The sequence below is a fragment of the Alosa sapidissima genome, chromosome 8 (assembly GCF_018492685.1).
Source record: "Alosa sapidissima isolate fAloSap1 chromosome 8, fAloSap1.pri, whole genome shotgun sequence".
Taxonomy (NCBI): domain Eukaryota; kingdom Metazoa; phylum Chordata; class Actinopteri; order Clupeiformes; family Clupeidae; genus Alosa; species Alosa sapidissima.
Genome location: NC_055964.1, coordinates 15,671,439 through 15,694,632, shown reverse-complemented (window position 1 = coordinate 15,694,632; position 23,194 = coordinate 15,671,439). Strand labels below are relative to the sequence as shown.

General features: G+C 41.5%; 2 protein-coding genes across 5 annotated transcripts in view; both read left to right on the top strand.

The window, feature by feature from the left end:
• Window positions 1–512: 512 nt before the first annotated feature.
• On the top strand, window positions 513–13,996 carry zgc:110329 (uncharacterized protein LOC550500 homolog). The gene is made up of 8 exons (XM_042100119.1): window positions 513–1,085; window positions 4,352–4,537; window positions 4,839–4,913; window positions 5,033–5,128; window positions 5,837–5,950; window positions 7,433–7,483; window positions 8,070–8,186; window positions 12,474–13,996. The coding sequence occupies exons 1-8, from the start codon at window positions 996–998 to the stop codon at window positions 12,798–12,800; spliced, it is 1,056 nt and encodes a 351-aa protein (XP_041956053.1). The 5' UTR covers window positions 513–995; the 3' UTR covers window positions 12,801–13,996.
• An 859-nt stretch (window positions 13,997–14,855) lies between these two features.
• Window positions 14,856–23,194, top strand: part of slc4a5a (solute carrier family 4 member 5a) — a 27,933-nt gene continuing 19,594 nt past the window's right edge. For all 4 annotated transcript variants that reach the window (XM_042100116.1, XM_042100115.1, XM_042100117.1 and 1 more), the window contains exons 1-4: window positions 14,856–14,883; window positions 17,818–17,921; window positions 20,994–21,052; window positions 23,078–23,194. The exon at window positions 23,078–23,194 is cut by the window's right edge and continues 108 nt beyond it. In XM_042100116.1, coding sequence (XP_041956050.1) covers window positions 20,995–21,052; window positions 23,078–23,194 — 175 coding nt within the window. In that variant the 5' untranslated portion in view covers window positions 14,856–14,883; window positions 17,818–17,921; window position 20,994. The remainder of the gene's footprint in view (window positions 14,884–17,817; window positions 17,922–20,993; window positions 21,053–23,077) is intronic.

Genomic DNA, 23,194 nt, shown 5'->3' with positions numbered 1-23,194 from the left:
TAAATTTTTTCCATTTTTTCTCCAATTTTTTTGGCAAATGATGCAATACATCTTTTGAAAATAGTCTGTATCTCACTTGTCTACCTTATTAGTATATTTATAAAAAAGTTGACCAGCCTTTATATTATTTTCCCCCATATATTGTCCGCCATCTTGAATTTTGGCACTGAAAATGAAAAAAAAAATTGGAAACAGGTTGTTTTGTATTCAGTGGGGTCCTAGCAAGTAAAAAAACACCAGTTGCAAAAATCTATATGAATCGTTCCTAAAATAACACAATTCCCCATACTATCTAGGCCACAGTTTTGCCAGTTATCTTGACAAGACTTGGATTATCAGAGGTAAAGCTTGGCTAAATGAAGGCGTGCTATAGCCTGTTAAGTTATAGTAAATATTTTTGTCTGTCCAATCTCAACACTAAGTAGCCTAATATGACTTAAAAGATGATGCAATAGAATGCAAGTCCACAGTCGTGTTGTCCTGCTTGCTATAGCCTACATCCTCGAAACAAAGCAAGGTGGATGCGAAGCATTAGCCAATTAAATAGCCCAGAACCTGAATAGGCTAGCGACCTATTTATTTCAGGCGCTAAAGCAAGCAGTCTTTGTCTCAGCATATTGTGATATCGTCGTAGGCTACGTTGTTTCACTGACTATTTAAAGTAACATACTTGTCTAAAACAAGGACAACTATACTGTTTCTTTTCGTGTTCAGGCTGCTGGTGATGCTGGCCCTTTAAGTGTGTTTTACAAAGGCAACATGGACAGTGGCACGGAAGTTGTTATTGTTTACGTGTAGAACATTTTGAATATTTCATACAGTGTAGGCTACGCGGCGCTGTCATCGACAGTCGTCTATCAGTTTCTAAATCAAATCCTAGCTCAGAAAATGAAGGTAAAATAAAGCAACTGTCTTGTTATTCAGGCGATTTGTAGACTCCTTAAACTAGCATGAATGAAACCATTTGTAAGACAGTAGGGTAGCAGCTATTCAACATGCCAGATTATTACTCAAAATGGAAAGACAACATTCGCTTCTACTATATTATCAAGTTCACCCTAAACGTGTACTCTATGCTCGTTTCGGTAAGTATCACATTGTGGTTTCTCTTAGAAACAGTGTGCTAATATTAACGTTAGCTAGATTTAGCAGCACGCGGTACAGAGACTTTGGTGCCTCAGACAATAAATTCCTCACTCCTGACCTAGCATCAAACTGCTGGACATCATATCATAGGCTATTTCGTTTTCCACCTGCACTAGCAACCCATAGACAAATTCTATATAAAAATGTATAGTTGTGCGTCCCAGGGTTATTGTTGACAGCATGAATTGTATCTGGCAAGTTTCTAAACAAATGTGTCTTTGGGGCAATCATTTTACAGGAACCGTCATTTTGTATGTATTATTGCATTTAGGCCTCTAGTTCATAGCATTGTTATAAGCATGGAAATAATTTAATGGGTTTCAGAGCGAGCATCAGTCCAAACAGTAACTCTTTGTTTTGTTAACATGTCAACATGAACCAGACAGGGCGTGGGACAAGGCGCACTGGGAATATTTAAAGAGACAGGATCTCTAGAGACACTGAGCCCGTGTAGGAATTATTATGGGCCTGCTGAAATTACCGATGTGGCCTAAAGCTTTCATAGTAGGCTCTTTAGAATAGAAACTCAGTTGAATTTTAAACTGTCTTACATATTTAATATCCATTCAAGTTTAAAAGGAAAAGTCTATCCTTAATCAAGGTAGGCTATAGTGCATCATTTACTCTACACTATTAGCACACAACTGGTAAAATACAAACAAACTTTGAGTGATTTTGATTTGCCATATAAATCAATCAAACTCTCTCAGGTAAAGAAAGGTCAGTCTCTATGACTGCCCTGAGCCAACAAACGAGGCTGTGTGCTTGATGGCATCCAGTTTTGATGATTTTTTATAATCAACCCTGTAGGCAACAGTGTGCCAGGCTACAGTGTAGTAGGCCTAGTGAATCTTGGTCTGGACTCAGTGGATAGCAACTGAAATGTAATACTGAATATGTAGGTTTTTCTTGCACATACACTTTCAAACACATAAAAAATGATCTGCCTTTAAGAAGTACATTTCACTGATTTCAGAGTGAACACAACATCCATTGGGATTTGTTTGAGTTTTATGGACTGTGTACTATTTAATGTCAGACCTCTGTTGAAATTGCACTGCATTAAACACCCCCTATTGGTTACTGATTCCCCCTCTGACTTGAGTTTTTCCCGCGCTTAATTCCAGCAAAGATTGAAGTGAAATATCTACCTCTATGTCACCTGGGACAATTATTTTATGCTCAGAGCTACAAAGTGTTATCTGAAAAGTGTTAAAGTGGTGAGATGCTTATCTCTCTGATTTGATTTTGTATAGGCCTAGGTCAGCACTAAGAGTAATAAAAGTTGTTATCTTAATTTATCTTTAGTTCTGTCCTCCAGATTAAGCTGTGTTGGACTACTGTTTTAAATTCATGAACTTAGATGAGTGTGATCTTAGAGTAGCTTAGCCCACATTTAGTATTTTGTTTTACTACAGACAATCCTGATGACTCTTCGTGGAGAACCTGGCCTATCTTCTAATAACTCAGTCTTTGTGCTCCACTCATCTCCTGTTTTTGTTTTTATCACTGCTCTTTGCTATATATTAGTCTCTCTCTGAGGCTCAGTTTGATTTGCACTCTTGTTTTCTTTTTAATCTCTCTCTCTCTCTCTCTCTCTCTGGCTCTTGCCCCTGCCTAGTGATTTAGAGTCTTCTCTGAGCACAACAATAGCTCTCGCAGCACTGAAGCCGCAAAGTGGCAAACCTGTCTCACTTTTATTGCTTCCTGCCCACTCCTTTCATTCAGAGAGATTCGAATGTTGAACAGGGACCAATGTGGCCCTCTGTCAAATTAATAAGGGTATCATATGATAGGTGTGTGCTGGAGATTGGACAAGGTTAGAGATGCTGGCTGTTGTTAACCATAGATGAGAGAGAGAGCGAGAGAGAACCAGCGAGAGAGAAAGAACGTTTAGGAAATGGCCCTTCTCGTAAATTAAAAATCAATATGCAGGTGGCGAGAACTCGTGCCCATCTCTGGCTTTACAGTTGGCTGCCAGCTGTTTGAAGCACGGCAAATGGATCCCCCACGCCTCGTAGGACAACAGTGATTTGCAGCAGGCTGGCTAGCTATAGCCCCTGTCACAAGCACGATTGTAGTGGAAACACAATTTCTTTCTCATTTAGCTAACATGACGTTGTTTGTCTGTCCCCACATCTTTGCTGGAGGTTATATTGCATGGGGAACATGGAGATGTAGAATGGAGTGCAGCCAGTTATGCCTCAGGGTAATTAATAACCATTGGTGCAACGAGATGCTATGAAAGCCTAGAAGCCCGTCTGTTTCAATCTCCTGCATGAAGGAACATTTGCATTTTGACATAAGGAGGAGCAGCACAGATCAATCAGACTCAAATAATAGTAAATCCATTAGGATCCATCAGGACGAGCCCATCATGACATGACGCCAAGCCTAATCAGATTAGATAGTGCTCACTGCCCTCATGTCAAAAACTTGCTCTCACACGGGTCTCTTTTTAGGTCAGTTTCCAACTTTAAGTCATGGTCACGCACCTTCTTATTCTGACAGTCAGTTTAGACACGCATCTGCTGGCATTGTATGTGACAGAGCATCAGTGGACGTTTAAACCTACACTTGCCACTGTCTGTTCAACCCAGATGTGTTTAAATGATGCATGAACACATGGCCACCTGCCATACAACTAACTGCAGCTGGCAGCTTGTGAAGGAAGATGCTGCTCCATGGTGCCATTCTCCCCTTGTTTCCACTGGGTGAAATAGGCCTGTAATATGAGATATTTTTGACCAGATACTTCTTATTACATTCCCAATATACGGAGCATATTTTACATTACATTACATACATTTGGCTGACTCTTTTTACCCAAAGTGACTTACAACGTGGTAAACAGCTTAAAGCTTAAAGTCTCCCAACAATTCTAGAGCAATTTAAAACAAATTTAAAAGGTAGAGTACAATAAGAAAAGTACATCAGTGAGTGCTGTTTTTATACAGTTAAATGTAAGTTCTAGTTAGGTGATAAGCACTAGAATTAGAAGCTAGAATATTTGACCCATATTTGAAATATGAGTCATATTGTGAATATCCAGAGGAATTCTCAGTGAGTCAATATTTTTTTGATATCGTGGGTCACACTAGCTGTAGTCTACATCACGAACACTTGAGGCTTGTTCTATTCAGTTTGATGCTGTGGTGGATCCATCCTCAGTCTCTCTAATTCCTCCCTTTCTTCCCCCTCACAGCTCCTGGGCCTGTGCGTGCTGTGCGTGGGGCTGTACGCTGAGGTGGAGCGGCAGAGGAACCGCACGCTGGAGGGCGTGTTCCTGGCCCCGGCCGTGGTGCTCATCCTGCTGGGCCTGGTCATGTTCACCATCTCGCTGGTGGGCATGGTGGGCTCGCTCAGGGACAACAAGACACTGCTGCACATGGTGAGTAATGGCGCTTATTATGGCACCTAATGGCCTTCCGTGGCAGGCGGACCAAACATCATAAACATGCTGCACAGCCAGCGGCGGTGGGCTATGCGTGTGTTGTTTAGCTTATTTGTTTGGGGTAAAGTGTGTAGTCAATCAGTGCTCTTGATGGCTTCTTTGGGTGGAAAGTAAGGTCAGTTTGAGTGTGACGTTAAGTATGTGAAGAGGTGGTCACTGTTGTGAGAGTTTTTGTCTCTTGTAAACACATCTTTCACTTGTTCTCATCTCTCTCTCTCTCTCTCTCCTTCCACTGCAGTTCCTCTGTGTGCTGTGTGCTCTGCTGGCCCTGCAGGCGCTGGGCCTCATCATAGCTCTCATTTTCGAAAGGAAGGTGACTGAATCGTCACATTTTCTCAGACAGTTTAAGACGATTATTATTATAGCGTTTGTAATGAGCCCATTTCTCCCTCAAGTGAAATCTCATCAGTCTTTCTGCCCTTTCCTGCACAGACAACTGCCTTGTTCCACAAGACCATTCGAGAGGGCATAAAGCACTACTACGATGATCTGGACTTTAAGAACATCTTGGACTATGTGCAGCGAAAGGTGAGAGCTCAGATAAGTGGTTGAATCTATTAACTGGGAAACATGTGACACAAAAGGGTCATTTTACACAGGTCTACTCTGCACTGTGCTACTGCCCCCCCCCCCAGCACTCCATCAGTGTGTGTAAATAAGAAACTCTGCCCAAGCCATAACCATCCCTCAGAGTGGAAGATGGAGAAGAGGCCCTTTTTATATACCATTCAGCTGAGCAGAGATTAGGTTTCCCATTGCAAAGTGTAAATAGTAGCTTTTAATTAAGTGTTCAATTTAATCACGGTGCCATGGTACCACTCGAAGCCAATCTTCCCCTCAACTATCTGTTCTCCTCTGGCAGAAATAGCAGTGAGATTTAAGTCAGTATGCTGTCTCATGTTGGATTTAGCAGCGATGTCATACCACTCACCTGGATTTCAATATATGGATTTAAAAGGCTGCCGCTGAATTAAACCACTTACAATTATGCTAATTTCTTTTGGATGCCTTTTTGTCCATTAAAAGGTAATTTAAAAAAGGTCGAAACGAAAAAAAAACATGGTTTATGCCGAGTTGAGAGCTGTAAAAAAAGAGATAACCCAGTAGTGGTAAGTAGTAGTCTCTCTCCCCTCTCTCTCTCTCCCCCATTCTCTCCTTTCCCCTGCCTCTCTACCTGTTATTTATTCACTCTCCTTCCCACACTGACTCATCCTCTCTTTCTCCTCCACTCCCTAGTTCTCCTGCTGCGGTGGAGATGAGTACAAGGACTGGGGCGTCAATCAGTACCACTTCTGCAACGGCACGGGTCCCCTGGCTTGCGGAGTTCCGTACACGTGCTGTGTGTCTCAGGTGTGCAGTCCAGTCCTGTCCAGTCCCAACCCAGCTGCCTATCCTTCAGACCTCCATCAGCAATGAGGCAAACCCAGCATTGATGGCTCTTTCCATTTCCATTGAATTGCATGTCTGGGGGCGTGCCCCCTGCTCTACAGTAAGAGGGGAGAGCTCCATGAGCCCAGTGAGTGGGATCGGATTAGCTGCCGCTCTTTATCCAGCAAGAGGCCCCATCATGGGCTCTGAGTGGCTCCCAATACAAGATCATATGAGGCTAATGGTTCTAGCTCTTGCTAATGGTGCAGTTATGGATTGGGAGGCTAGACACATACTCGGAGGGAATGAGTAAACTCTAGCTTATTGGTTTATGAAGCTCACGTCAGAAGACACACTGGTAATGGTCATGGGCATGGCAATACTTTTATACTGTACAACTGTATGAATTATGCATACAGTCCATGTATATGTTTATATTTGAGTGAGTCATTGTGGGGGCTCTGTGAGGTTTTGTCCCTTGGCAATAGCTGACTTCCGTGCTGATAAATTACATTAGCACCCTGATTGTTTGGCCGCCTCAAATCAGTCCCTGGCTAGAATTTAATCAGGCCATTTTGTAGCCAAATTGTATTAAATGTCAGTGGCATTTAATTACAGAGTAAAATTGCAATGCCTTATTAAGTTTCAGCCAACTCGGAATTGAAATGGTTAAATTTTTCTTTAGATTCAGACCTTTTCTCTTCCAATATCCTGTTGTTTAAGGAGTTTTCTATTTGGTTAAGTGCAGCCAAACATAATTGCCTCACAGACTGAATAGAGTTAAACCCATGAAGGTGAAAGAATACTTGGTGTGGATTGTAGGTTTTTATCAACAAATAGGTTAAATGATTGGATGGGGGCGTTTGTGAGAGCCATGGTTTAGCCTGGGGTCCTCGCTACCTGCCACGCTACCCAGCGATATTTGGCACTGATAAAAACGGAATCGCTTGATACACACTCACATATCTCATCGTTCCGGGTGCTAGGCTGTTTAAGTTTGTCCTCACAGTGGCACTGCGCAGCCAAGCGTGGAATTCAAATTAATGACAGAACAAAGAATTACCTGCAGTGATAGCTGCTGTCACTGGTAGAAATTCAAGTTGACGCCCTCCTGTGCTTGCCAATTTTCTGCCCTAAGAGAGATACAGAGGTGCACAGACTGAGTGATTGCTTATTGATCAAAAGAATAGCAGACCCTATTGATCCCCTATGAGGGGTCTCATCACACCCTAAGTTAGCCAATGTGTTCACTTTGTAGCATTTATTAGGTGACCAGAAGGTTTCTGATTCACTCGTGGAATGAAGCCACTTCAGCCTTTCAGACAAAACTCTGATGTCTCCTAATGGGCGACAAAGCCTTCTAGTGTGATGATATCTCATGTCAGGTCAAGCCTGTAATCACTGTGGTCACCTTTTATTCACACATGCTCAGGTTGACGTCCTTCCTTTCTTTTTGCAAATCAGGTGGGAGAGGTTGTCAACACGCTCTGTGGCTTCCAGACTTTGAAACAGCAGGTGAGTGTTTCAGGCCTTTGAACTGCCATCACTGCACAGAGGCATCCACATCAGTGTGTGGTAAAACCACACCATGTGAACCTTTTAATTTGATTACACTTCCACATCATCTTAGCAGACTGATTGGTGTAATCCATTCAAAGAGCAGTTGTGTTTGTTGCCTTATATTTATTTTGAAATGGAGGATGCTTTGGGGCCATTTGTTTTGGAATGGAGGGTCTGAAGTGGTTTAAGTGATGGAGATTGGAGTGGCCGTGAGATTATTTACTGCACAAGAGCACAGACTATATTCCATCAGCTCTTGTCACTTACTGCTGCCGCTGCAGTTATTTCAGCTCTTTGCTTTTTTTTTTTTACTGGCGATACAGGGAGAAAAACAGACAAACAACAGCATTGACACAATAATTAATAGTTCCATCAAGTCTGTTATTTTTGTATTAATTTGATGGTGTTATGTCTGTTGCTGTGGCAACAGTATCACTTAGACATCCCATAACAATTCTTTTGTCTCTTCTCGCTCATCTCTCCATCTCTGTCCTCTTCTCTTGTTTTATCCTTCTTGTCCTTCTGTTGTTTTTCGTTCAAGCGGGAGGTTCTGGATGGAGTGATTCACGTTCGTGGCTGCATCCATGCGGTCAATCTCTGGATGGGAGACAACATTGGCGCTACCATTGGGCTCTGCTGTGCAGTTGGCCTGCCACAGGTAGATAGATGTCATTCAGAACAGACACTCTTTGTTGTTGTCCCCTGCACACACACACACAGACACACACAGACACACACACACAGACACACACAAATATACTAGCACATACATGGGCAACATACGGCCCGCGGGCCACATCCGGCCCGTGGGCTTTCCCTGACCGGCCCGCGTAAGGTCCGTAAAAGAACAATAGTCAAGAGCCTAGCATAGAGATAATGCACGCAAATCAATATCGTTGCTTTTATTTTGAAAGCGACTGCTATTTGTACGCCCATACATTTGTGCGTGGATGCATACAATGTAAACACCCTCACTGATGTACTGGTGAATAGAATTTATGCTTCTGCGTCGACACAATGCAGTTGCCTTTAAGTCGGCGTAAACCTTTCAAAGTTTTGTGTCTCTTATGTCTGCGTCGATCACCACCGCAAAGGTTGTCAGAATGAACTCCTGCTGTTTGTTGGCGATACGAAGTGTTAATTTCAAAGCGTTACTGGCAGGCAGACAGTTTACATTCGGATAACCCGGTCACTGTAACCAAAATATGTCTGAGTTTATTTGCAAAGCTTATTTGTTAGCTAACTAGTATGATGCTACTACCCACAGGTTGCTTGAAGCAGCCGGCTCAACACACAGGGCGAGTTGACCAATCACAGTTTTGTGCATAAAGTTAAAGCAAAAACATAGCCTACATTTTTAAAATAGTTTTCTTTGTGCATGATGATTGACAGCCTACTATTGTCTGCTCCACATTTTCATAGTCTAATTCTGCATAGAGTTAATTGAATGATGGTAATGATTTAATGATGAAATATTGCTGAGTGTTGATGAAATGGTGGGACATGGTTGTACTGACTCCTTCACATTTTCATGGCCTAGCCTAATTATATAGATATTGTAGTACTTTTTTTATATCAGTCTTTGAAAACTGACAATGTCAAAAAATCATTTTCGAGAATGAGGATTAAATACTGGACATAGATTAAGTAGCCTATTGCTGTTTTTCCTTGGTCTCCCTCACATTTTCATCTGTTCTTACGAGTAGTAAACAAAACCATATGATTTACTTAATGTTATACAAGAACAGAATAGACTTAGACAGAATTGAGTTCAGACTTGAGTTCGGTATTTTGGGTCCGGCCCTCCTCAACAGTCCCAGTTTGTCATGTGGCCCCTCGGGGATATTAGTTGCCCACCCCTGTACTAGCAGATACATTCATATTGAAATTCCATTGCAACATTTTAACTGGCAGCCCTGCAGAATTCAGATACCTGGAGAGGACAGTTTATGGCAGCACAAAAAGGATTGTGCTAAAAGCCTATTTCCCATCTTTCCCCTGCTCTCATACACACTCACACACACAGACACACACTCTCAGGTGGATGTATTCATATTGAAATACCACCGCAAGCCACAATTTTGACCGAGGGGTTAGGTGCATAGTGACTGGTCTATATTGGGGGACGTGTTAGTGTGATGGTAAAAATGGAATAGTGATTATGAAATCCTCCACCATCCACCTTATTCACTGCGTGCCCAAACTCTTTCTCTCTCGCTGTCATACTCTCTCTTGCTCTCTCTCTCTTTCTGTCATACTCTCTCCTCCTCTCTCCCTCTCTGTCATACTCTCTTTCTCTATCTTCCTATCTTCCCATTTCTCTATCTCTCTCTCTCATAGGGGATTTTCAAACACCCCTGCTGCATTTCCATTTTGATTGCTTTGCATCCTCTGTGTTTATCCATCACTTCATTAAGACCTCCGTGTCTGTAATGAACAAAGGAAATGGGTGTTGCCGCTAGGAAGTGGGCAGGGCCTCCTACTCAGGTCTACGTGTTCACCAACGGTGTGATGGTGATGCCTCAACACTCATCCCGACTCTGTCTCTATTCCTGCATCACCGTCTTTGTCATTACTGTCATCATTGTCTTCGTCACATTCATCATATTTATCATCTTCATCAGCTCGCGTTTTTAGAGGCGTTTTTTACAGCGTTACCTTTCCTGACTGACTTCACCCCTTCCTCATTATCGTGCAATCTCTCTCCTACATACACCTAGAGTGTGCACACTGATAATTACCTCTCTCTCTCTCTCTCTTTCTATCAACCTTACTCAGACACACACACACACACACACAGAGAGAGAGAGAGAGCCTGTTGTCTCTCTGTGACTGACTGGCGGGTCTCCTGTGGTGAGGTGAGAGGGCAGTGTCAGTGTCATGCACACGCATGTTTTGTGAAGCTCCAGACTTTCCATTAGATGATTAGCCCAATTAAGGGAAGGGGAAATGGGGGGTGTGTGGCGCTGCTTAGGAAACTTGTCACCGCTTACCTGAACATCCCGCGCTTGGAAAGGGGAGGGCATGAACGGGGATGACCGCTCGACCCAGTAAATCACAGGGGCAGTCCTGGTACAGCAGAGATGGACAGGAGTCCTTTAGACAGGTCAGAGTACATTCCAATATATTTCTGGCTGGAGTCCCGCTTTGGAATCACCTGGTTCATCACTGCTTCCCATTAAGTTTTAGTACCATTGTTTTTTTTAGACTGCTCTGTTACCCCGAGCTATGGATGACAGTTTTGCTAATCCTGTCCCAGTTCTCACATCCATTGCGAAGCAAAATTGGTACAAGTATTTTTGGATGTCAATTAGTGTTGCACATGTAATGCAATCATGCATCATTTACGGCTTGAGAGCTATAATTAACATCCTGGCTCATTGCCTGATCAACGGCAGTGTCACAATTATCACAATATTTCTCCCTCTATCCCAGAGCTGCATGAATACCTTGTAACAACAGAATTCACCAAACAAAATATTTTCAGAAAACAAAAATTACATTCTGCTCCTAAGGAATTTACAATATACATTTCACCTATGCTGTTTTAAGGGTTTTCCAATAAGGTTTTTGGGAACTATGCACATGCAAATATGTATAAAGGTTCTACCTCACCTGTTGTCCACCGGTTTTGTTTTGTGTCTAGAATAATGGCTGGGAAGCTACAGGGTTAATGTAGCTGACATCCACAAATGTTTTAGCAGTTAAATTAGTATCATGGGCAATTATCCTACAATACATTGCCCTCCAGAATTAATGGCACCCCGGGTAGAGTTGACAGAAAACGAATATGCAAAAATCATATTTTGCTGATTTATTGAAATCTGACAATGACAACAATGAGGACAAATCCAACCTTGAGGGGAAGCAAATTAATTCTGAGAAACAAAAATACCTCATTAAGAAATTAATATTATCAACAAAAAGACCACAATTATTGGCACCCCTGCATGTAATACTTTGTTAAGCCTCCTTTTGCCAATAAAACAATATTCTCGTAATATTCTCCTATGACATCCCAGAAAGTTGAAGAATTCAAGGCAAGGGATTTCAGACTATTCCTCTACAAAATCTCTCCAGATTTCTAGGTCCTCAATTGTGCATTATCCTCTATGACTCACCCCACAGGTTTTCTATGGAGGTTAGATCAGGGACTGAGATGGCAATGGCCGAAGCTTGATTTTGTGTTCAGTAAACCATATTTGTTTTGATCTGGACGTTTGTTTTGGTTCATTGACCTGCTGAATGATCCAGTCATGACCCACTTTTAGAGATTGAGAAATTTTCATTGAAAATGTTTCTTCATGACTTAACCCTTAAAGGAGTACCGGGAATGTTGGGAAATGAACGTTCTAAAGAATATCTGGGTTCATTGAATTCAACATAGAATTTTAGAACCTTCAATTGTTGCGGAACTTAGAATGTTCAAAAACCTACACCTTTAAGGGTTAATGATACCATGCACCTTAATAAGGTTCCCAAGGCCTTTGGAATAGGCCCTACAGCCCTACAATATTATATATATATATATATATATAAGACCGTAAGAGACTGACAGGAAATGACTGGGAGAGAGATGGGGTGGGATCGGGAAATTACCCGGGTCAAACTTGAACCTGTGTATGGTACGGGCGCTTGCGCCACAGAGACTAGGGGATTTAACCTCTCTGTCGCTTAATTTTCATACCTTAGTGAAAAAGAAAGTCCTGAACTACTGCTGAAAGTTCACAGGCATTCTGATTAACTTGAACTAAAGTTGAATATAAATGGAAAAATGCTTCTGTTACATTTTGTATGTACAATTTTCTAGAGGGTGCCAATAATTGTGGCCAATGTAGATAATTTCTTATACCTGTTTTTAGTCAACTTTACCAGATGTGGCAATAATTCTGGAGGGCACTGTAAATGTTATCGCGCATTAAGTCTCATAACTGTTGCCTTCCAGCTGCTGGGTATCCTCCTCACTTGTGTCTTCTGGAACATTCTGGTGGAGATGAGCGAGTCCGAGGACATGGTGGACTTCAAGATCCTGAAGCGGGCTGGCTACAAGTACAGCGAGCTAGACCTGGGCGGTGCTGGCTGGTGCATGTGCCTTCCCCGCGATGGCGGCTATCTGCCCGTGCCTGACTCGGAACCAGACACCTGGGCTCCTGATCTCACCTTCGCTGACCTAGACCAAGTCCAAGTCCAGGACCCTCTGACATACTCAATACCTGAACCACAACAGTCGGGATCACTGATTGGCATGGATGAAGTAGACAATCGGGCATGAAGGACATTTTCAAAACAAGGGATACATTGTAGATATTCAGGATTGTGAAGTGGTATTCTTTTTAGATTATTATTTTCTCCTGACTATTAGGAGGTTGTCATGTTGCACTGTGTGGTGATGGAACTAGCAATCCAGCCAGTCTTGCTCATTTCTAGACACTGCCGTTTTAGATTGGTAATTTTTTATCTGCATTTGTGCTGTTACTGTTTTTATTTGGGGTATACATGTCAGTATATCATATTGTTGGACTGTTCAATAGTTTATGAGGCTTTTCCTTAATTTTGTATTGTTTAGGATTTTTGCAGTTTTATGAGAAAAAGGAGAATTCAAGACAAAGCACCCTTTGTCGTGACAAGAATTAGTAATGTAGCAGTTTGATTTTTTTTAAAATTGAGAATTGAGGATATTTTTTCTCAGGGTCTTTTTACTTGGTTTTTTTTTTCAGTGTATAATTTAGGGGCCAGTTTCTAGTACATGGATGAAGCCTAGTCCTAGACTAAAAAAACTTGTTTGGATATCTCTAGAGGGAAAAAAGCACTATGACTAGGCTTAACTCACCTACAAGAAACTACAGGAAATGGCTATCAGGTGGCACGTCTGCACTGACAATGGCATGTGTTCCGACGACTGCTTTTATGAAGATGTGATGGTATAAGATGCAGAAGTCTTACAGATTTCAAATATTGGTATTCATAAGCATTTTAGATACTGACATTGAAATTATTGATTTTTTTGTGTGTGAAGTAGCCCTGTCGCTAGGTTATAAATGTAGAGATCCAGAAGATCATTACAACCTTTCAGGTGCACTACCAATCACGCCTTGTTTATGGAATGACTGCAAGTGAATTGTTTCCTTCCAGTTTCATGCTAAAATTACAAACGTCACCAGTGTGCTATGCTCTGAATATGCACTGACTGGGAGTACTTGCTCATTTTTTAAGTTGAGGGGGAAATGATTCTGTTTACAACTGTGTTAGGCTATCATAATGCAGGTTTTATCGCCTCCATTATAAAGAAAATGCTCCTTTTCTATCCTTGTTTATTATATCTGTAAACATTGTAAACATGTTCTCATGGAATAAAGGAGTACAAGGGCAGAGCTATCCTTCATCTGCATTTTAAGATCCATCCCCATTTTACAGCATTATCCCAGTCATCACATTACTTCCATCTTCAATAAAACAGATTCCAGATTATTCCATTTCAAGCGTGCTTTTTTGTGTCCCTGGCTTGGTCTCTGAATGGTGCGAATAGAATGACAAAATGCTCTCAGAGGGAGCTCTTATTCATGTTTCAGCGGAGCATGCTGGATGGAGGCTCCCTACAGCAGATGCTTGGAGAATGGCCAGATCGCATCCATGTTTCCCAGGTTTAATGTCCCTGCTATGTGTACTCATCTCTCTTTAAACGTATTCTTTTGGGTGTGTGCTTCGTTAATATTTTTCCCATGACTCCAACATTTGACATCTATCCACAAGTGTAGACCTACAATACTGACAGCAATACAGCCGTGCTGACGAACAGAAAAAACCCTCGACAATTTCCCATTATCCTCACAATCCCCATGTCATATTTAGCGAATGCAGAGGCTCCAATTATGTGCTGTATAGAGCTAGGAAACATTGGACCTATAGGAAGATAAGTTCCTGGGAACATAGGGCCCTTTGTCATATTCCCATCATGTGCCATATAAAACTAGAAAACATAGGGCCCCGAGTCTGAGAACATAGGAATGAGCTCTTCACGGGTCATTAAGACATGTTCTTGCCAGCAGTTTGCTTCTGCGCCTGTAAGAATCTACAAAATCCTATTCCACAGCGGCCTACAATCAAAATCCTTTCCCATGGTGGTCCTAGCACGCCGGTTCATTAATTAGTAGGTTCAAAGGGAACAAGTGGCCCATGTGTTGGCTCATCATCCTTAATGCCTTCTCGCTCCTCACCTTTCCTTTCCCCCTGCAAAAGGCGACCAAGAGCCAGTGGCTGGAATAATTGCAGCCTGTGACCTGGGGGAAGAGTGAGATGGGACGGCGAAACAACACTGACTGCCATGAAGCGGACACATCCAAACAGTCTGGATTATGGTAATGATAACATCAGTGCCATCCGGAGTAATCGCAAACTGCAGACTCGCAGCCGTTCGAGGACAATTCTCCAGCCCTCTCCCTCATTCTACCGTCTGGCAGGATAGATGTGTTAGCGCACTCAGTAGAAGTCAGAGCATTAACATTCACATTTGAAAGCTGGCAGATGCGTATGGGTGCTGCAGAGATTGGTCTCCATTGCACTGCTATAGGTTTTAAGGTCAATAAAAAGGAAATGACTGTAAAAGGGAGAAAATAGCTCTGTTCAGAGGGATTTCCATCAAACAGATTTTATGCTTTATATTCAGCTGCTTTGAAGACAATCCTCAGTCAACATGCATCCTTATCCACTTTCCCCCAATGAATGAACATATATGAAGAAAGTAGTATGTAATCAAAAAGTCATCACTAAAGTTAGTAGCGTATTTAAGAACCCCTCCCAAGGCCGATTGTACAGTGGCATTTAAACATGCTTCAAATGTGACTCTAACTACCACTGACATGCAGTGGTTTGGGCTCCAAGAAATACTTCATTTATTGTAAAAGTTTAAATGTCAAGATGGAATTTATCGATGGGGGCGTCGCCAGCAGTTGAAAACATTGGGGGCTTAGCCCACAGAGTCTAAACCAGGGGTGTCAAACTCATTTTCATAGAGGGCCACATGATTGAATTTATAGGTTACTGAGGGCCACATAATCGGCAAACATGTGCATGGTGCAACCATGAAATCGGCATTACAGTATGGCGTCATCAATACGCATATGCGGTTTTATAAATTGTCTCTCGTGGATGCATTTGCATTTCAAGTGTCATGTTTGCATTACTAGCCTGCAGCTTGACCAGACATCCCCAGCCTTATAAAAATGGTATTATTTCGCACTCAGTACCCTTTACATCCTTGAAGGAAAGGCAGAAGCTACACTGAAACCTCTTATCTGGAAGTTTTGCAGGAACACATAAGCTGCTCAACTTGACATTGTTTAAGGCCCCCACACCACTTGTAGGTCTAATAGAAGTAAGTAGGCACTGAAGTGCCTGTCATCAGTCTGACAGCTTCCAGATTTGGTTCCCAGACCCAGCTGCTCTAACCACTCTCCTATTAATATTCCACAGTATAAATGGGAGGAGAGGCCATGGCTGAGGTGCATTGAAAAACAAGTGAGAAACAAAAGGGTTCAGTGATGTCAGTAATGAGTGGATTGAATTTAGCTGCACACCAAAAGAGTTTGCTTCAAACTTATCATCAGAGATTTTTTTTTTTAATGGTATGAATATGTAAAATGTCTTGAAAGCAATTTTCAGAAGATGGCAGACTGCAAGTGGGACTTATCACTTGTCATCCTTTGACAGAGGAAATGAATATAGAATTTCCATTTCAAAAAGATGAAATGGGAGTCTCCTTCCAGAAATTGCTGTATGTGCTGAATGCCGTTTGGTCACGAACACCAGAGAGTATTTTAAATCACCAGCACAATTAGTCTTCCATATGGTGAGAAAACTAACAAACTCTAGGTAACCTTATTTACACTTGGTAATTTGTCATTTTTGGGCAATGGAACTGACTTTTCTTCACAGTGATTTTAGTCAGTGTTAGTGACAGACTAAACAGTGAGCTGCGCTGCACTATAATGGTATTTAGAGAATTCTGCGCCTGACTCCTGGCTTTTGAGGATAGAACTCATCTGCAGCTGATGAATGGCATTGTGCCTTCACAATGGTCAATAAGGACCTCATGTGGACGGGGTGAGAGTGGCAATGCATTGCACCAAATAATCGTCACACTAATTATTCAGTGTCTCAATATTCAGAGACCCCAGAGAGATTCAAACTTCAAGGCAAAGCCTGGGTACACACAGATCAAACCGTATAGATTATTTATGAGATTTTGGAACCACAGATTGGACGAGATGAGAGATAAAGAATATGCACACATAGTTAATATCTCAGTTTTATGTGTAGCATGTTTGGTAAGCTATAAATCCTTGGAGGCTTTTATGCATTATGCTGTATAGCAAACTTAGTTGGGGTTTAGCCATGGGAATATTGAATGCAAAGTCATTTGGAGATAGCTGATGAAATGCAAATCCCATCTCTCCAACTCTATATCATGCTACAAAGCTTTGTCGAGACCTTCCCTCTTATGTGATTGTGTGGAATATACAACTCAGAGCCTTCATTGAGTTGCAGATGCACGTCCTATGACGCAAAGCTCCCCCTTGCCACCCAGTCTAACAATGCATAATATTTTCAACAGCAACAATGATCAGGCACCTGCATGTGATACTGTACTTCTTACACTGTCATTGATTGATCTGCATTATGAACTAATCTACTGTCTTCTGTGGTATATTGCTTTAATCCACGGAACACAGAGAATATGCTACGGATAGTAAACAAATCAATATGAAAGTCTCTTTTAGAACTTCTCTCCATCTGACATGTTACCACTGTGGTCTGACACATTCAGATTTACATTCAGCCAAATCAGCCCTTCTTATTGAATAAATGTCATTGAGGGAAAAAGAACAGCTTAAAGTTGAGAGAAATATTTAAATATTTCAATATTTCATGTTTTCTTGTCCCCTCTGTGCCCTGTTCTCATTTTTATGAGTGTACATGGACTGTAGGCTATACTTCCATGGACTGTAGGCTATACTTCCAGAGATGACAGTGCTCAATGCAATGTCGACCAGTCATTACTGCCCCACATAACCCCCCAACCCCCAGCGGCCTACTTGCATGAATCACTGCTATTCCCGAATCGATCTGGTCACCATGCCACTGCTACAGAGAGGGAAAGAGAGAGAGATAGAGACAAAGAACGAAAGAAAGACGAGGAGGGGGGAACGTATCAGTGAGAGAGGCTGACAGAAAGCTGTCCAGTTGACTTTTCTCTGTGCCGTTGTGAAGTTTGACCCAACTTTTTTTTCCAGAATTCCGGACGTGGCTGTCATTGAGAAGTTTGCCTTGATGAATCCATTCGATTAGCGTCGGTGTTTCTCTCCTCACCTGTTCCTGCAACTGCAACTGAAATCAGGTAGGCCAATCACCATTATGTTTATGCGGTAAGAGGTCGACTATTGTGGAATTCAGCAGTCAGGAATGCCAGCTGACCATTTTGTAAAACCACAGTATTGACAAGGCAAGTCAAGGCAGTGCTAGTCTCAAGGCAGTGCTAGTCTTTTTTGTGTCAAAGACTTGGAAGTGTTTATGATAAACTGCCTGCATGAGTGTAGCCTACTGTAGGCTACTAATGAACTCAAGAAATCATGGATGTTAACGAGAACAAAGTGATATAGCCTACGGCATATATAAAGTAGCCTACCTAAACACTATGTTTTTTAAGCTGTTTGAAATGTGAACATGAACAACTCCTCATGCTTTTGACTAGTTGTTTTAGGAGGCCTGCTAAATATAGTAATATGTTTTATAGTAAAATAATAGTAATATAAGAGTAATGTTCACAGATATATGAATCCTCTGAATAGCATTTGCTGTTTTTGTGTCTGAGGTTTTTATTTGTCCATTGTGCTGATAGTAGTGATGGTTTACATGACAGGTGCTATCTTGAGGGGATTTGGTGTCAAGCGATTGGGCATGCACTTATATTTCTGTAAATAACAGTTTGAACCTGAGGTAAGAAAATAATGATACAAGTTTTATTTTTGGTATATGAGACTTGCATCCAAATCTACAGTTTCATGTCATTTCTGCTGAACGGTGACTTGATGAAATGTGTTGTCTGTAAGCAGTAAGACAAACAAGCGTTAGGCCAAGTTCACAATTGCCATTGAGCAGGTTTTAGCTCTGCTATTATGGGTTTTTATTTACGATAATATGTGTAACTATTACTAACTCTCGTGAAATGTTTACAACTTGTAAGTTTTCTGTGTTAGTTGATCTTTTTGAATCAGGGAATCAGGAACAGGGAATGCATTCATTTGTAATAATATTGATGACATGTTTGCACTAGTTGGAGCAGCTGTGATTGGCAGTCAGTGACCATATTATTGTCATCAACTGCATGTGAGCTGCTCAATTCTCAGTGAAGTCACATGGCCCTAAAGAGAATAGCACAGGACCAAAGTGCAGCGTCTCATTCCCCTCTTGAGTATTATTTTGAAGATAGTCATAATATGTAACACCATTCCACTCGGTTAAAAAAAGTCAAAAATGAATTCTACAGTTGTAAATCAAAACTATTATCACAAGGTTTTGTGAGCCTGCAGGCTAAATACCAAACAGTGAAAGGAAGTCTTCTTAATGAAATACTTTGAATCTGTTTACATTTAGTATGCTCACTGCCTTTCTGTTTCTTTTTCTTCAAGTGAAGATCCATGCAAACCATTTTAATGTAATGACATTATGCTGATTGAAAGCTTTATCTTAATTGCTTGACTCTCTGAGCATAGAGAGGAAAGAGGAATGAGAAAATTGGGCTGTCACTGGCTCCATTAACGCCAGAGGAAGCTTGTATGAAGGTCTGTAAATGCAGCTGTCAGCAGAAGACAGATGTTGCTGAGCTGTCTGACATTAGGCATGGTTTCCCATGTTGTACATGATGTTATTTTGGGGACATCATGTGTTTTGCCGCCATTTCTAGTGGCACTTTGTTATAAGTGTGTGTGGATGTGTTTGTGTGTGTGAGAGACAGACAAACAGAGAGTGTGGGAAATAGAGAGAGTGACAGGGAAAGAGAAGAAAGATATCAGAAATTGAAATGAAGAGAAAATGAAAGACAGAGAGAGGAGGCAACTGAGATAGAGTGAGAGGAAACAAATGAGTGTGTGTGAGAGAGAGAGAGAGAGAGATAGTGAGAGTGAGAGAGAGAGTGTGTGTGCTGTGGAGGAGGTATAAACGTGAGCGGGGCCTGTGGTGGCAGGCGGCAGCACCAGCGAGGCTATTTGCCGGACCCTGTGAGTTTAAGTGCCTTCGTTGGGCTATTGATCAGAGCTGTCAGCGCTGATGGCCTGTAGGCCAGTGCCTGTCCACTGGGTGTGAAGGACACCGATGTGACAGTACTAATTACACTGGCCAGGCCGTCCATCCGAACTGGAGCCCCCCTCCCACACACACATACACCTCAGCCTGGCCTTAATGCCCCAATGACTCTCCTTTGCCTCGGCTTGGCCTGGAGAGCAGCAAAACTACTTTCTGGAAGCCATTTTAAAACTCATTTTTCTGAAGTTTGGGTTGTATGGTTTATGTCGTCAGTATAGGCCTAATGTTGTGGCATGTTTATTCCCAAACGATGGTCTGAAATAACATGGGTTCTGTGGTAACAAGTAGAAAGGCATGCATCCTATCCAAATACTGAATTTCAGTGACAAATAGATAGATAGATAGATAGATAGATAGATAGATTACTTTATTCATCTCCAAAGGGTAAGTATGGTGTTCAAGTGACAACAAACAAATCATGTCCTTCTTGCTTGATGTGGCTATCAGAAATGGGCAAAGCCTCCTTTTATTGTCTAACTCAGCCCCCCCTCCCCACACACACACACACACACACACTACCACCACCACCCCTTCACCACCACCACTGCCTGCTGGTGCCATGTCAACGCTGTGGGCACTGCTGTCATGATCCCAGTTGGCTGTGGGAGGGACATGTATGTGTGTGTATCTCATCATCATGTGGCACGGGTCCTCCTCTCCTCGCCTTTAATTAGACATCTTTCCATTGAGCTTCTCTCCGTTTAATTATTTCGCCATTGATTGGCAGCAGGCAGTGTGGCTCTCGTGCAGGTCAATGTACAATACAGGCTTCTGGGACGGTCAAAGCTGTAGCCACCTCGCGTTGCTCCTGCTCACAGATTGGAGGGCTATCGCTGGCATAGTTCATAATTTGCTGCATGTTTTTGGGCTTAATACCCTCTTTTACGGTTATGTTGTGCAAAATGTTGTATGTCGTTATTCAAGATTTACTGTAGGTCAAGAAATTGAATAAAAGTTTTCTAATTGTTATCCATCATGCAAAGTGCAAACTTACCCACAAGCTGACACACACACTTTTGTGGTGTTTGTTTTATTTGTTTTATTTGACTTTAAGATCTTGTGGTTTATGTGCTATAATTATTTTCTCCCCCCCCCCCCCCCCCCAAAGGATGGACCCTGAGCGGGGCATGATGGGAGGCCGCCATCGCTATGAGGAAGCGGACGAGGGTGAGACTGAAAGACAGACTTAAACTATGAGGATGATTAAGTCAAGTCAAGTCAAGTCACTTTTATTTATATAGCACATTTAAAAACAACAGGAGTTGACCCAAAGTGCTTTACATGGCAATGAGAGGTTAGGCAAGCAGTTAAAACAAAAAGAAAAGGGGCCCAGGGTTACACAGGTCTGACTAAAGAAATGTATAAAAAAAAAGTAAACGGAAAAACAATATTACCCGAGTAAAAATTAAGAAGTAGTACATTAAAAAGAAAATAATAATAATAATGGTAATAATAATGATCAGTAGAATAGATAAAGTTAAAAATAAATATAATATAAAAATAAGAACATAAAATAAATGGAGTAAAACAGGTAAAATAGAGTAAACAGGATATATATATATATATATTAAGAGAAATAAATAACTAAAAGTAAGTGGTAGATAAAAAATCAAATAAAAAGGTAAAAAAAAAGTATATCATTTGATATGATGAAGACAAATGGCACATTTTCAAGAAGTCCTTGTTAAGTCTGAAGTAAATTTGTCCTAATTTTGCATTCTGCAATCTTGGATGGGTATTTTAGTTAAAAAGAGATGCATTTCGATTAAGATACCAAATCTGATTGTATTAACAGCTAAGTAGTTCTAATTGGCTGGTTGGTGATTAAGATTGATTTGTGTAATTAGGGGAAGAGAACGTTTGGCTCTTTTTTTTTTAAATGGCTCTTTTCCCTTTTTTTCTAGTTCTGTGCACATATGTGTATGGAGTGTATAATGGCGGGGGGAGACAGACAGAGAGATAGAGACAGTCAGAGAGAGGATGAAAGAGAGAGATAATCGGTCTGTTTCTATGTGCGTGCCTAGTATCGAATGTGACTTTGCAGGGTGGTGGGGGAAGGAAGTGGATCTCAGGACATTATAGCCTGACGTGCTTCAAGCGGTCTATTTGTTTGTGCAGTGATCACCCCTATTGGATTGATAATCAGGCATGTATGGTCATTGCACCAGTCAGAAACAGTGTCGAATTCAGACCATATCTGATTGTATCGGGTGACTATAATTAGGACATTTCCTCTCAGTGAATATATGCGGGGCTCCACTCAGTTGCCAGGGTGTGTGAGTTCTCACAGGTCTTAGAGAAGCAGACGTACTCCTGTTAGACATCATTAGAGTCCGATAACATTCTCTTCCTCATTGTTTGATTGGTCCCCTTGAAATGGACACCAAAAGAAAGAAGAGACACACTCGAGTACACATGAAATTTAAAATGAGCTCCTTCAATTAAATTGGTGCCAGTGGTAAAAAAAATGATTGCTATGTTGTTCCAAACCACATTATTTTCAATTTTCACTAGGTTGTGTGCAGGCTTACTGGCTGTTTTTAATTACATTCACACATTTTACAGTCTGAGGTCTTTTTACAGAGTATAATTCTGCCTATTATATTTACAAATTTATGTTAACATGCACTTGAAGGAATCTAAAGGTTGCAAATAGTCTGAATGAGACCTATTTGTTCAGCTTCATTTGTTCTGCAGATTCACAGCATGGCAAGTCATTCATGAAAGCATTTATGGTATATCTCAATACATCTTATACATGACCTTTCCAAAGCTGTGACCATATAATTTATGACCCGCTGTTCTTTTCTGCTCTCAAATTTTTATTAGTCATATTTTTTTCCCTTTCTGTGGTCATGGTTATGAAAGCAAAAGAGAAATCACCGAAAAGCCTAACTCTTTCTTTTTAATCAGGTACAGCAATGAAACATGCACAATGTACCCAAATGAATTAAATATAAGTTAAATGGATTGTAAAATATTTCAATGGTGTAGAGACGGATGTGGTATAATTAAATGTGAATTAAGATAATGAGTTTTGCTTTTGGTCTCTAATTTCTGCCTGTGGCCTGATATGACCATGCACAAACGTTTTCAAATTTTGCCCTTGATCTTTTGAAACCTGCCTTTGTGTACAATATCAAATCCCATCACTCTTTCTCTTCCCCTATCTCCTCCTCTTCCTTCCCTCAGAACATCAATCCATCTACATCGGTGTGCCGATCCCTCGAGGGTACAGACGCAAACGCCGGCGAAGACGCTCCATGTCCAGCCGAGACTCGGGGGAGGTGGAGCGAGACAGGCGGTATG

Bases quoted from the DNA above. Each gene is read 5' to 3' on its own strand.
- zgc:110329 (XM_042100119.1), top strand. From the start codon at position 996: ATGCCAGATTATTACTCAAAATGGAAAGACAACATTCGCTTCTACTAT. The intron at 4,914-5,032 runs GTGACTGAATCG...TTTCCTGCACAG, and splicing joins CTCTCATTTTCGAAAGGAAG to ACAACTGCCTTGTTCCACAA. The intron at 5,129-5,836 runs GTGAGAGCTCAG...TCCACTCCCTAG, and splicing joins TGGACTATGTGCAGCGAAAG to TTCTCCTGCTGCGGTGGAGA.